At 32.9% G+C, this 14,519-nt stretch overlaps 1 protein-coding gene across 1 annotated transcript in view; it reads right to left on the bottom strand.

The window, feature by feature from the left end:
* LOC109539044 overlaps positions 1-13,586 on the bottom strand; it is a 42,806-nt gene extending 29,220 nt beyond the window's left edge. The window contains exon 1 of the mRNA XM_019906561.2: positions 13,076-13,586. Within this exon, the coding sequence (XP_019762120.2) occupies positions 13,076-13,281 (206 nt within the window). The 5' untranslated portion in view covers positions 13,282-13,586. The remainder of the gene's footprint in view (positions 1-13,075) is intronic.
* Positions 13,587-14,519: the final 933 nt, after the last annotated feature.

Below are 14,519 nucleotides of genomic sequence, written 5' to 3'. Positions count from 1 at the left end.
AATCCTAAAATTTCCCCAGAAATGAAATTAAGATTAGATAAATCAGGCGTTTTGGTACCTAGCCTTCCAATTTACCTATTAGAAAGGACCTCATCTAGAAACTGAAACCTGAACCTAAAATTTTCAAAGTTATTAACAAATCCGGAGCAAAACCGGCTGCACGTTCTAACAGTAACTTTAAGCGAGAAAAATACATTATCACTTTTATGCTCCCACGTTTCATCTCTCTAAAATCCCTTTTTTATTCTAAATTCAACGATACATCTGTTAAGGTTTAGCTATAGAGTTACTTAGTAATTAGGAATTTGTGTTTTAAATTATCGTGTGTTATTTTAAATTATCGTAAGTTTGTGAACACAATTTTGAACACTTGTGAGTTTAGAGATAAAAACTTAGCAGACTAAATTAGTAAACATATTAAAAAACTACAAGATTCATTTTACGAAATTAAACCGTGATAACAAATCAGAATCATCCGTATTTAAAATAAGATGTTTTGATCAAAAACGCATTCTGATAGAAGCACATTATTCCGACATTTGCTTCGATACTACCTTATTCAATTGTACATTTGCCTCTGTAAGGAAACGAGGAAAATTTTTCAAATACAGAGAAGTTTGATATGTTATCATTTTGAGTCAGAAAACTTCGTGTTGCGGAGCGTGTGTATTTGAACTAGAGGTGTGATTTTTCTGTAACAGGTTACAGCGTTCCACTTCCACTTTGTTAATAGGTTTCAAAATGCCGTTCCAAAAGGAACATCTTAGTAGAATAGTGATAGTAGATAGTAGAAATAGTGATGATATATAATTATTTTGGTTATTTAAAAAAATATTCTTAATATTGGTAAACTTAAAATAAAATATTCTAAAATAAAAAACAAAACTTGGGTCAGAAGTAACTACTTAAATAACAAAAAAACTTATAATAAACCAGAGTGATTAAATAAAATATACGGTTTAAATGCTAAAATGTTTAAAAATCAAATTTTCATTTAAAAATGAATTAACATTTAAGAGTAAAATTTTGTGCAGACGCTCTTTACTGAGTCTAGTTCTTCGCCAGTTTATGGTAGCACCCGCTTTAGAAAATAATCTCTCGCATTTCGTTTCGAAATAACATTAAATAATACACAATAATAAAAAACAAAAATGCGTGTTTGGCAATCTTGGACGAAGTAATCACCAGGTTAATAAGCTACTTCTACAATCCGAAGTTGACAACGGAACGATACTTAAATCTGCTTCAAAATTATTTAGAAGAAGCTCTTGGCAATCTACCTTTTAGCCGAAATACGCAATTCTTGGGCTCAACAGGACGGTGCACCTGCTCACTATTCAAGAAGGGTTAGAGAAAATCTGTAGGTTCGATTCCAACATGAACATTTAAGCACTTATTTTGAGACGCCATGGGCCCCAATTCTCGAGTTCAAGCGAACTGGAACGAGAAGTTATGCGACTGAAGAACTCCGTAGATTTGTTACTGCAGCTTTTGAGATTGTGACGCCGGAAAAGCTGAGACCTTTTAAAGTCTATTTGTGTTTAGAGAATAAGAAAAATAATATTTTTGAACATTTGCGCTTGTTTTTCAGTAAACATTTAAGAGTTTTTCAAGTGATTTTCAATAGATATTGTTTTAAAATAAGACGTAGTACTGTTTCTGCTATGATCAGCATTATTTAACTATAAAGAACTCACAGCAGCAACGAGCATTCAGTCAATAGATGTTTGGTCAGTCATCAGAACTGAGTCTCAGTAGTCTACAATCAATCATGGTCAGTCTTAAGATATACGAGTCATAAGTCATTGTTACGGTTCGGTTACAACTAAAATGTATTGTTTGCATTAATTTGGAAATAAATTGTTTTTAAAAAGCAAACTTTCAAATTAAACAATAAAATTACTGTGAGTTCCAGCGCTGAAAATACAGGTCCATGTTTACAATGTTTTGAAGATTTATTAAAAAATCGATCAAAACGTAAGTAAATGCCAATATGTTCAACATCGGTGAAATGAGAACAAAGAGCTTTCCGAATTTGCTGACAAATAAACAGCGTCGTATTTAAAAAAAATAAGTTGATGACGGATTCTTGTTGAAAGCGAAACGACGAAGAAAAAAACTAATAAGATAGTAAGTATTACGACTGACTTAAAGTTGCGATGATAAAGTGTAGTTGGTTTTGCTCCAGCATGCAGAAATCAGAAACAAAAATTAGTATCAAAGATCTGAAAGCGCCATTTTATTAGTCTTTTAATGGCCCAACTTTTTTTCTCACTTAACCAAAGTTTCGGCTTTCGGCTATTCCCATACTGGGCCTTCGTATCTTCGACACAGTGCATAATGACGTGGAGAAATATCTGGTTGCATATCAGCTTATTTCATTGAATCGCAGGTAAGATTTTATATTGTGCATGAATTAAATTTCTTCGCAATAAAAATGGCAGAAGAATACGATGAGATAAAACGTCAGCTCATCTTTCCATTTCATATTTAAGTATTACGTTTGTTAAAACCTCATATTAAATTCTGAGATTTACATTGGACCAGGAACGATTTCCAGTTAGTTTAAAGAAAGCATTTATGAAAAAAGCAACTGCTAGAAAGATTGCTTGCTTCGCATGTTTGTGCATTCCACAAAAAGTGTTCAAGTCTATGATTATGATCTTCATTAATTTCTTGAATCAGTCGAATTTTACATGGATGCCATTTATGAATCAAATTTTCTGTGTGGAAGATCAAAAACTCCCGTAAACAGAGAATCTTGTCTGGTGCAAGCAAAACATTGCAAAATTTGTATTGATTTCGTCTGAACATTGGCTAAATTTAAAAAAAAATGTGCATAAAAGGATATCAGTCCAAGTTATGTGAAATTATTTAAAACAAAGCTATAAGTGTTCTCGAATAGTTATGGGTAGTCCTCCCTATAGAAACCGGTAGATATAAAGACATTTTTACAAAACAACCAACCTCAGTGTTGAAACATGATAACTGGCAGATTGTTAGCTTCATTTGGAAACCGGAAACCGTGGGAAAATAAATTTAAAACAAAACGAGGTATATATATTTTTTTGAATAACTCCAGTTCAAATAATGAGAATGTTATAAGTTGTTCTTGCTCGTTAATATTCAAACGGTTTAATATTTTACAACATTATACAAATATCGTTTCCAACCATCATCAATTAAAAGATTCAGACGTGAGCCCCGGTTTGTTAGTGAAAATGTCTCGGTGGTTTGAACTGGTTGAGTTGATATTAATGGACTTGACCACTGTTGCCGCGACGACAAAGACATGATAACATTCCGGTAAACTGGGTGTCTACATTGTTTCTTTTGTTTCTCGGTGTGGCCGCTTGTTTAATGATGGTACCAACGAAACGTGGGAGTCGAGTTCTCAGGAAACAGTTAAAAAAAGATCCACAGCTAATTAATAAACCGACAATACTAAACGGTGTTTACTCATGGTTCGAATGGTATCTGAAATCATCATGCTTTTTAAAAAAATTGTTAGTTTTCCATCAGCTTTAATAAACCAGCTTTTCTACCAATTAATCTTATAATCTTTACTTCACATGTCTAAATTGTTACTAATCAAATGTACCTAATGAAATAACGTACCTACGTAGCAAAAAAATTTCGAATTTAAATGTCGGGGCCTTTTGCAAGAATTAAAAAGAAAAAGTGGAAATTCTGAGATACCGAGTGTGGATGAAACAAATTGCCACATAACACATACCAAAACCATATGAAGAACATTTAGTTGACAATTGAATAGACATAAAATAAAATACAAATTTTGATAGAGTTATTGTAAAGTCATATATTCTAGAAGATATCGATTATCTGGAAGTATTGTCCGAGAGGGATGCAAGGAGAAAAATGTAGATACTCGCGAAAAACTAAATAAAAAATTTCCATAAGCAACGTATTTCATCCGAACAAAGACAAGTCGAGACAGGCAAAAATTCATAAATGTAAATAAATGGCAGGGATAAGTACAAAGTAGGACTGATCGATATATGCACAACCATTAGAATTAATTTAAAAGAAACACTCGCTGTGCGCTTGCCATAGGTTTAGTTAATATTTATATTAATCGATTTGTGAGCCCCGCATCTACCTTCATCCCAATATATGTTTGAAATTCAAAATATTATAACACTAACGCAAAAGTTTTAGGTAGGTACGATTCACTTGGAAAAATGTGGCTCTTGGTTTGTATATTCAACATAACTTACGCACCTGGCCACTGTTCATAAATATACAAGAGCAATCTAGGTTAGGCAAACACAGGCTCCTTTTCCTGTCAATGAAACCACTTTGCACTATTTCTAAGTGTGACAGTTTATTAATATCAAGATTATCACTTATTAATATTAAAAACACGAGTAATTGTCGGATTTGGGCGTCCAACGAGTCCATTTCTCCTCACTAAAATTTTACTATAAAATATATTCCGCATCTACGGTGGTCTCATTTTGAGTATTTTATTACGTGTTCTTGTAATTAGCAACTGAAATTGTTATGAATGAAATTAGTGCCATTTGCTGGTTGTTTATTACAAAATACGTCATTGGCTAATGTTTTCGTGATATTTAAAAATGTAAACAAATGCTGCTCGAACTGAGGATCCGAACTGCAAATAAGGTTTTTTGATTAACAGGACCTACGTCAATATAAGTATGTTCAAATCATAGCTCAACACATATAAAAATAATCGGAAAATAAAAATTAATAAAAGAAAGAAATACAATGTTTGAACGTTTCATTTTTTAATTCGAATCTCCAGAGCAATGATGCAAAAACTCGCCAATCAATGCGTGCTTCTACTATACGAGTTTAATAAGGGGAAATTGTAAAAAATTACTTCTAAATATCGTCCAGAGATAAACTGTTTATTAACGCATTTCAATGCTTTATGATCTCTACTGCATTGGCGATTTTAACTTGTGTCTTTAATACTTATTAAATATCACCATTTCGTCACTATTAACACAGTATCAAATATTTTTTTAATTAAGTAATTGTTTCTAGCAGTGCGTTTTACGTATCCCTTGCTATAGCAGTAAAATTAACGTATTTGATGCCATTATCATGCGGTTAAAATGTTCAGTTTGAGTGTCTTATACCATCTGTAATTAAATGGTAATTCTGTTAAATTTTAAGATCCGTCTAAGGAAACAACATTTTTTTGAACTTAAAGAAGACAACAAAATTTACCAGAATTTATTAAGGATCCTGACAAAATAATAGTACATTAAGACACTTTGAGTGAATGATTTGAACAATGACCTATGGGCCGACAAATCCCTCATCAAACATTATAAACATGTTTTTAAGTAATTCATCGTATTTGTGCATCCGCAATTAAATTAGGCTACAAAAACTCAGTCAACCTAACAAATTTCTCTTGATTACAACAGTTATCAGAAAAATGACGGCTTTCTTCAAACGAAAATCAAGCTGTAATCACCTAAATTAATCGCATGCGGATGAGTCATTTGCCGTGTTTGATTAATATGAGCATCACCAATAAATTGGGCCGTGGTTCGAAAACGCGTGTTTGTGCATATGATTTATTAATAAAAGTTCGTCAATTTTCCATCCCTGTATGTCCAATAAATGTGTAACATTCATTCATTAACACCCTGCATAAGAGCAGTTTATTCAATACTGTTAAGTTTTACAAATTTGTGCCAATAATACTCGAAGAAACCTGAAAAGAGAATATTGGACTCGATTCACCAAAGAGATGAACCACGACCTTTATGGAGCGCAACTCAAAGTGTGGAAAATGTTTAGAAATTTTATAGAAATTACATAACATAATAGAAACAAACATTACAATACCAGTATACAAAAAAGGAAATAAGAAGAATCCTAGCAACTACCGTGCGATCACCTTGCTTGACTCAACACTAAAATTGCTAACGAAGATAGTCGCCCATAAGATCACTAAAGAATATGCAATAAGTAAAGAACAACAATGCTTCCGGCAAAATAGGTCAACAATATATTTTCAGTCAGACGAATTGCTAAGAAAGCAATTGAATATAATAATTCTGCTTGCATGTGTTTCGTGGACCTAACTAAAGCCTTTGATCGCATCAGATTAGATGTGCCAAAATTACTTAAAGAATAAAACCAGCCTATTAGTTTAGTAGAGATAATAAGACATCCACACAGACAACTAAACTGAAAGTAAAAGCGAGGATGAATTTACATCGGTAGTAGACGTTGCAGTTTCACGTTGGTATTCGGTTCCAAAAGTAACATGTTACTTTTGGAACGCAATAATGATGATAAATAATGATCTAGTTTATTGAAAAATGTAATTCTTGATATTGGTAACCTAAAATTAAAATATTGTAAAAACATAAACAAAACTATGGGTCATAAGTAACTACAAAAAAGAAAAAATTCGAATGGTTTAAATAAAAACATGTTTTGCAAGCGAAAATGTTAATATGTATATTAAATTAACATTTAAGAATAATTTTTTGGGCATTGCGTAAACTGCGGTTACAGGTTATACGTCTGAAACACTGTTATTTTAGCGGTTACGGTAAATACCGACCATCCCTAATACATACGTTTCTGTTTAATATACGTTGATTATCCTTTCTTAAGTTATTTAAAATTTTAGCACGTAATCACAATGAAGCAAATTTTTCGTGGGGTTTCTTAAGACATAAAAACTTAACTACAAGGCTGACTCGCATCGATCAATGACTCCTACATAATAATCGATTTTAGTCTCCTACAACACTTGAACGGCTTCCGGTATTGGCGATTGATTATTGATACGAACTTCCGCTGTAGAAATAATTAAAAATCCAAATACAATTTAAGCATTTCCATCATGCATCTTTTCAACATTAGCATGCATCACGGTGCGGCAAATGACAACTTCAGCTTGATGCAAATGCATTAACGAATTTTCTGGAAACTGTGATGCAAAACACAGAAATGTGAATTTAATCTTAATCGAGCAATAATCAACACGGTATTTTATAGCAGACCACGTATATTTAATTGGGAAACATCACTGTTGAAATGTTTAACACCATTCCATGAAATCAATAAAATATATTGGCAATAATGTACGCGGCCATAATTCAACCAGTAAATAAGGCTGTGTGTAAATAAAACATTAACAAATAGAGCCGTTATCAATTTTTTTTATCGTGATAACCGGTCAGTTAATAAATAACAAAAATTTTAAATTTTGCATACTAATCCGAGGAAGTAAGGTATTTTTTTGTAAGGAAGTAAGTAACTGTTAAACACACCGAATTTTTAACTTTCTGATGCTAGTGGCATTGCTAAATGCATTGGTTTCATAAGTTTCACCGAGTATACGTTTATGTTTAAATGTACCAATACTTATTGCTCTCAGTAGTCAGGTATGGCAAAGTATTGCTTTTCATATCATCCAAATAGTAATTATAGTCTGGGTTACGAGGAGCTCACTAACTTTATAATGTTGCTACTTCACACTAAGTTTGTTCCTCAAAACACAAGCAGAAATAGAAAAGATAAGTGGTTTAAATCAATCCGGGGCTCTACCTCCGAGAAAGCATGATATGCCGAAGGTTCATTAGCCAGAAGTAGGCACCACTAAGATCAGTTATGAGCAAGAGTAGAGGAACTCTTACAATGGGCACATGGAGAGTTTCATAAAGAATTATGTACAGTTCGTGAAATGTTGCTTCCCTTCTCTTCAACGACAGAGCCACTGGGAGAATCCAGCCACAAATAATTATATACCATCATCCACTGAGGAAGCGAGGCGTCATCCAAACCCTGATGAAGACTGAGGTAGATATACTTGCAAACCCAGAAAGTTTGAAGGAGAATTTCGCCATTTGAAAAAGCGTTTTGTTTTAATGTGTACACCAATCAGGAAATCAGAAGAGTAATGATGCATCAAGAGAGTCTCGAACGCCGTAATGATGCAACAAAGAATAAAGTTAAGATTAAACTGAAATAATGCAACAAAGAATAAAGTTAATAAAGATCTACATCGGATTGGAACTTTGCTTCTCTTCCTTACATTCATCAGGTAACTTACAAGATAGGAAGACATGGGGAAAAGGGACATTGAAACGGTCTTTAAACCGACCAAAACAGTTGAACAGAGCTGTAGGGTAACCAATCAAAATAGATCGTCTAGCTGCTGCTACAGATGCGTCGGGAAGATGCAGTATTCATAGAACATAACATAACATATGCTGCAGATTAGGACATCTGTAAAAATGTACTTATGGGAAGTCACCAAATTATCTTCAAGAAAGCTGACGTTTTAGAGCAAACACATCATTTCTTTCCAATGCCTAGGAGAAAAACAATCGAGATATTCAAACATCCAGATAACTGCAACTAAAAATAAGGAGTTAAGTAGTTGGAGACAAACGAAAAAAAAAATTGCGGAACAAAACTGAATGAGCTTTAACATTCAATAACTGAACTAATAAATAAAACTTAGGGGAAAGAAATTCAACCACAACAATTGCAAGTGTTCCTCGTATCAACATTAAAAAATGTTTTACATTTTAACCAAGAATTCATTGTACCGTACAAAATAATGAAATATACAAACATAGCTCAAATATTGAGAATTTATTTAAAGTTTTGTATGGAAAGTTTTGAATATTCAGTTCTCAGGAAACTACTATCTGGATTGCTTGCTTTTTTGATTCATGATTTCTATGAAAGTGAATAAAAACATTTGAACAAAATTGCGAACACTTCTTGGAACTACTTCAATCTGAGATTCCCGTAGCCGAGCCATAAAATTTATTCTGGACTTTTCCAAACATTTGTAAATAATTTAAGAATCCATGACGGTCAAGTCTGGGAAATGTCAAATTATCTCCATGTATATTTTTCCAATCGGTTGCTGGCGCCTAAATAGAAATGTGAGTCATTATCAACAATAATCAATCTTACTTCATAATTTTTTTGCAGTCTACTGGTACTGTTTATTGATATGATCTATACACCTCTTTGTTTCCTTTTACTTTCCCCTTTGAATTGAGTTACTATGAGTTAAGTGGGTCTTTTTATTCCGGCCACTCAAAGATCAATAGTTTTTCATAAACTTGGCAGTGTTCTATTTTCTTCAGCTTCTTAAGAACTTCTGGAGGCCCATGGTTTAGTCTCATCGCTCCGACACTACCTGTGCACTATTCCGAAAGTGAATCCGAAAGGTGGGCGCTATTGTAAAAATTATCAGAAAATACAATGTGGCTCAAGAGCCCATTGTATCCAGTATAATTTATGAAATTTCATACAGGTTCAGATTCGCTTTCACACAAGGCAAATAAATTCATGATAAATGTTTTTTTGGGGTGTATTGTTCTAGCCCAGGCGACCCTTCGTATCAATCAGTAATTCCGACGAAATATGCTTCTGCTTTTGAGACACGGCTAACATTATTTTAAGACAACTTCAGGGTAAAAGAAAAGTAAACATCCGTTACCCAGAGAAAGGAATTCCAATCACAACAGTTTTTAGCACTATTTATAGTGGCATATAAAAAGTCGAAGTACATTGTTATTAATTGAATTAAAAATTTAAATAAATTTAAAAATATGTGTATACGTGGAATTTTAAAATAAATAAGTACTAGGACATCAATGTGCATACCAACTCTGGATGGAAAAGTCTGTAATTTTCAGTGGCGGTCCCGCCAGGTGTGGGCGAGCGACGAACTGTATAAATAATTGCGAATTAAAAAATCAGATCAAACTCGACAATAATGATAGTGAACGTGAAAACATTCCGAGTTGTTCGGGAATTGAAAAGTAAGTTTTAATAGTAGTACTTAATATTTATAAATTATTTTCTAATCTAAATGTGGGTACTCGTTTCCTGCTAGGACAAGAGCCAAATATTTTCATCTAGAGGAAAAAGAAGTCATTGATTTGGCTTTTTTTTGCTACATGAACTTTCAAGACAGCCGGGCCTTAACAAGTTTTTTTAACAAAGTGTATGGTTGTGATCTTCGTAGTTTTTTTTAAGTCCAATTATTATATTATGTATCCTTGGAGTATATTGCATATATCTAAGTATCTACAACATTATCAAAAATGCTGTATTTCGTTTTCCCTTGTAGATTTTTCTTCAAACAAGGTGGAACGAACAGTTTAAGTTTTATTACTGAAGGCTTCAAGAACTGGAAAAGAGCTGCAGAAACAAAATCTGGGTTTAAAAACATGATTTAGTACCTTAAATCCATCTACCACCATTATTTTTAAACTTAGAACGTTTATTTCTTTGGCTAACCTTCACCAATGTGATATAGTTTCAATTGAAATCGAGACAAAGTTATTGCCAGATACCATAAAGCAGTATAAAAACACAAATAATTGGAAAATAAACACTAACACATCTCGCGCTTCTTTTGCACGATTTAAGTCTAGTTATCCATGAAATGAATAAACTATGTAATATTGCAATGGCAGTACAATCTTCCAGTGCAAGTTTTGAAAGAGCTTTCAGCACTTTAAAGAGAATTACAAATTATTTAAGAACAACTATGAAACTAGAAATAAAAACACAAGCCACAGAAATCATCGTAACGCACGACAGAAAAATCGATACGAATCGACAGCCCTTTCGTAGAACCATTAAATATATTAAATATTGTTACTACTATTACCTCCTACGTTGATATTTCCTGTAAGTTAGACCTTAGGAGGATTACTCTATTCTAAGTAAGGTATTCCAAACAGAGATTAAGGGGCGTGGGAGTTGGAAATGTCGAGAAAACAAATAGATATCAAAGCGAAATCCGAATCATAGCTGCCCATCTCTGAATGAACAGTAAAAGGACTATTACTAGGAACCAGACAAAGCAGACATTCCTAACATGAATGCGTCAGTAAATTATTCGAAAAGAACAGGGCCTTCGAGGCGAATCTGAAATGGTTTCAATTCATCTGACTTGGATATATAACTCAAATACTGACGTATAACGTGAAATGCACATAACAGATTTTAATTACCCACTGTAAATATTACTAAAAATAGGAAAATGTTGTGTATATGGAGTAATATTGTGAAATCGATGTAGACGGGAACATTGAACATAAAATCTTAAAAAAATATTATGCGACATTATTAGACGACACTCAAATATATTATTAATCAGCCTTTCCAGTAAAAGACTGTCTGAAGAAGTAAGTTCACGTGTTTTCTGATCTAACATGATTGGAGATTGAGGAGTTACTACAGTTTGTAGAAAGGGTAGTTTCTGTTTTTTTCTAAACCGTTAGCAAGTGCTTTACATGCTCAATTTTGCGATACGTAACAGGGCGGAGCAATGAACTCAATTTCTTCAAACTTAAAATATTTAGCATGTGCAAATAACTCCGTTTAGTCAAGTATATGGTCGAAATTCTTGAAATTTTTATAATTTGTGGAACACCACATCGTGACGGTTTCTGATTTTGTCCATACCGAATAGTAGATAAATGTTTTGATATATATTATGTTACACTGTCCAAAAATACAAATAAGTCTAAACAAACTTTCGTTGTAACATTTAAGACTAGTTTCATTATTGATAATTTGCAAATGATTCAAAAACTGGAAACTGTAAATATTTTGTTGTCTTTGACATGGCACTTTTCATCATTACTAACCAAAGTAGTAGTAGTATTAGTGGTGACCAAAAGAATCTATCTCTTTACATATGCAGCTAAAACGCAACATAAAAAAGGTACTGTAGCGAGGGCAAATTGCCAATACCCTTTCTTCAAATTCAGAGAGAATTCAAATTTTAAGAAATTGAAAACTTCCCTTTGTTTTAACTACTAAATGTAATTAGTAGTTCTTTTTCTGTACCTCTACAGGTACTTACGTTTAAACATTTTTTAGAATATCCAATCTTACACGTTACGGTTCGTCTCAGTTTATTAATCTATAACGGTTTTCCTAACCAAGAAATTTAACCCCAATTCGCTCATAAATACTTGTGTGTCTCAAAATTACATATCTGTATAAACTTGGACTTTAAACTACTGCCGAATAGCAAATTTGAAAGCGCAGCTTCAAGAACTTCTTGTTTTAATTTTTTCCGTATTTTCTAAGCTTCAGTAACCCTTGCAACAGAAAGATGTCAATTTTGAATCACCCTGTATTTACAATTTTAAGTAGATTTACAGTGTCATACTAAAGAGGTTTTATTTAAATTTACAGTCATCCTTAAAATATTCTAGCTCGCTTGTCCCTAGTGACTTTGGTATATTCTCCAATTTTCCAATACCAATATGCTCAACAAGTTTACAATATATTTGTCAAAAAATGAGGAGTTATGAATTGTTGACACCTAAAACACTATTTAGCAGCAAATATTCAGCACTCAATATATTACAATAAATGTTTTATACAGACAGATTTACATTCCTATATTAAAGCAATTCTAACACATTCCTATAGGTACCTAGAAAACCAAATTTCTATATTTGCCAGTAGAGTTTCGGATTATTTAATATTAATGTTAATGTATATCTATGCATTCTGCAGATTGCCTAAAATACTGTAGTCTATGTGCAGATTGCCCAAAGGAGTAGCGATTCTGCAAAACGCCTGGCGAGTTGGTCAGTTTGCAGAATGCCTAGGCATTTTGCATATTGCCGGTAACATATACACAAATTAAAAGATGTTCATTTAAGACTTTCAGACCTAATCAGATAACATTTTCAAATTACTTAATTTTCTAAGATTATTAGTCAAGCTAGAAATATGCTATTTTCACTTTAGATGTTGATCAACTATGACAAAGTGTGCGTGACCCAATCAATAATTTGTTAAATTAAATTGATCTCTAGGTTTATATCACAAAAACTTGCAAAAATCAAGTAATTAAAAAGCCGAACTTTTAAAATATATTTCCAAACTCAATATGTAAACTCTTTATATCAAGCAGGTGTAGTGGGCAACAAAAACGTGTCAAGCTGTAAATATTAAGCTGAGAATTAGCACAAACAAATAATTAGTTATTGGCTGTTTAATAATTGCCTCACCGGTCGGTAATCCTGATAAAATTGAGAACAAAGACACTCACCACTCAATACTAGAATATCCTTTGGCACAGCAATGTATCTCTTTGAATTTTCCGGCAATTGCATATTCGCCATAGTTCGGTTCTTTGGTGAATTGCAACCCAAAGTCAGTCTTATCAAAAGTATTCGTAGAACAATAGTCTTTGATTGCACAACATATTTTACTACCGGAAGCAAATAATGCTAATAAATAAAGTAAATTCGACATTTTATTGATAATTTATGTTAAAATCAGAATGGAAACTCAGCGAATCCGGGCCGTTTAGTAACGATCAATGTGTGAAAAACACTTTTCCGAAACAATGGCAAAATATCCAGTGACTAACTACTACGGGAACAGAAACGAACGAATATTTTGAGAGACCGACCGCAAGCTGTACACCACACGACGGCTATTGCACGATTAACATTATAGCGGAATTTGTCGGTCTGGGTTTTCACTAGGTACACAGAATTGCATTACCTGAACGAACCGGCATCATGGACGGCACCTCAGCATACTTATATCAAGATCGACAGCCGACAGTGCTCAGCGTGACTAATATTTCAACGAAATTCTGTACAATCTAGTCAATATTTGCAGTTGTAAATACCTATTTAAGTAATTGGCAAACAGGGACAAATAATGCAGATCAGATTGTATTCTACACAGATCATGCGTGATTTGCTTGTTCAAACAAAAAAGTGCTTTTGCGTTGTTTTCACTTCAAACTTTGCAAAGGATTAGGCCTGAGTAACTAGTTACTAATTTTTAGGAGTTGGCGCAATGCTACGCAACTGGCTCGGTGCGCCAACCCAACGCACCGGCGCTGTAACTCAGTTCCGTTGCTGGGAAAATGTTGATGACTTTTTTTACCTGTTTTTACATTTATTTTAAGGGACATTTATTAATAATATTTTTTAAATTTCTTGAAAATTTCAGATTATTCCCGTTTTAGCTACGTAAATCTTTCTTCTCAATGGTCAATTTTCTAAAGTTTCACTTAAAACTGCTGACAATCTTAAAGTATTTTCCGCGAAAAATTATGGAATCAATTTAGATTGCTTCGTCGCTTTGTAAAAAGAACAAAAATCAAACAATTTTCTCTCCAAAAACCGAATAAGCGAAAGTTTATAACAGATTATTTGGAAATCTCGTCACCTCCATACCTCTGAAGGCTGTAGAGTTTGTTAAAAAATGTCGTTTCTTAGTTTTGACTGATTTTTTTTGCTTTACTTTCTACTCAAAAACGCACCATTTTACGCAAAATTTAATTAAATAAAAAAATTTTAAATCTATTATTACTTAAAAATACTGACAATGTGGAGGTTTTTACGCGAAAAATTACAAGATAAATTTATAGCTTTATAAAAATTCTACAAAAACTTTTTTCAGCGCCGAATTCGGGACAAAAACGAAAATAAATTACTTCCGTTTTTTTTTCGAAAACTATTAAGGTTTTTTTC

This window comes from Dendroctonus ponderosae, unplaced genomic scaffold (genome assembly GCF_020466585.1).
Source record: "Dendroctonus ponderosae isolate FM_Combo_2020 unplaced genomic scaffold, Dpon_F_20191213v2 Dpon_F_20191213_3, whole genome shotgun sequence".
Lineage (NCBI taxonomy): Eukaryota > Metazoa > Arthropoda > Insecta > Coleoptera > Curculionidae > Dendroctonus > Dendroctonus ponderosae.
The sequence above is the reverse complement of the archived record's forward strand: the minus strand, read 5'-3'. Positions and strand labels throughout refer to the sequence as shown.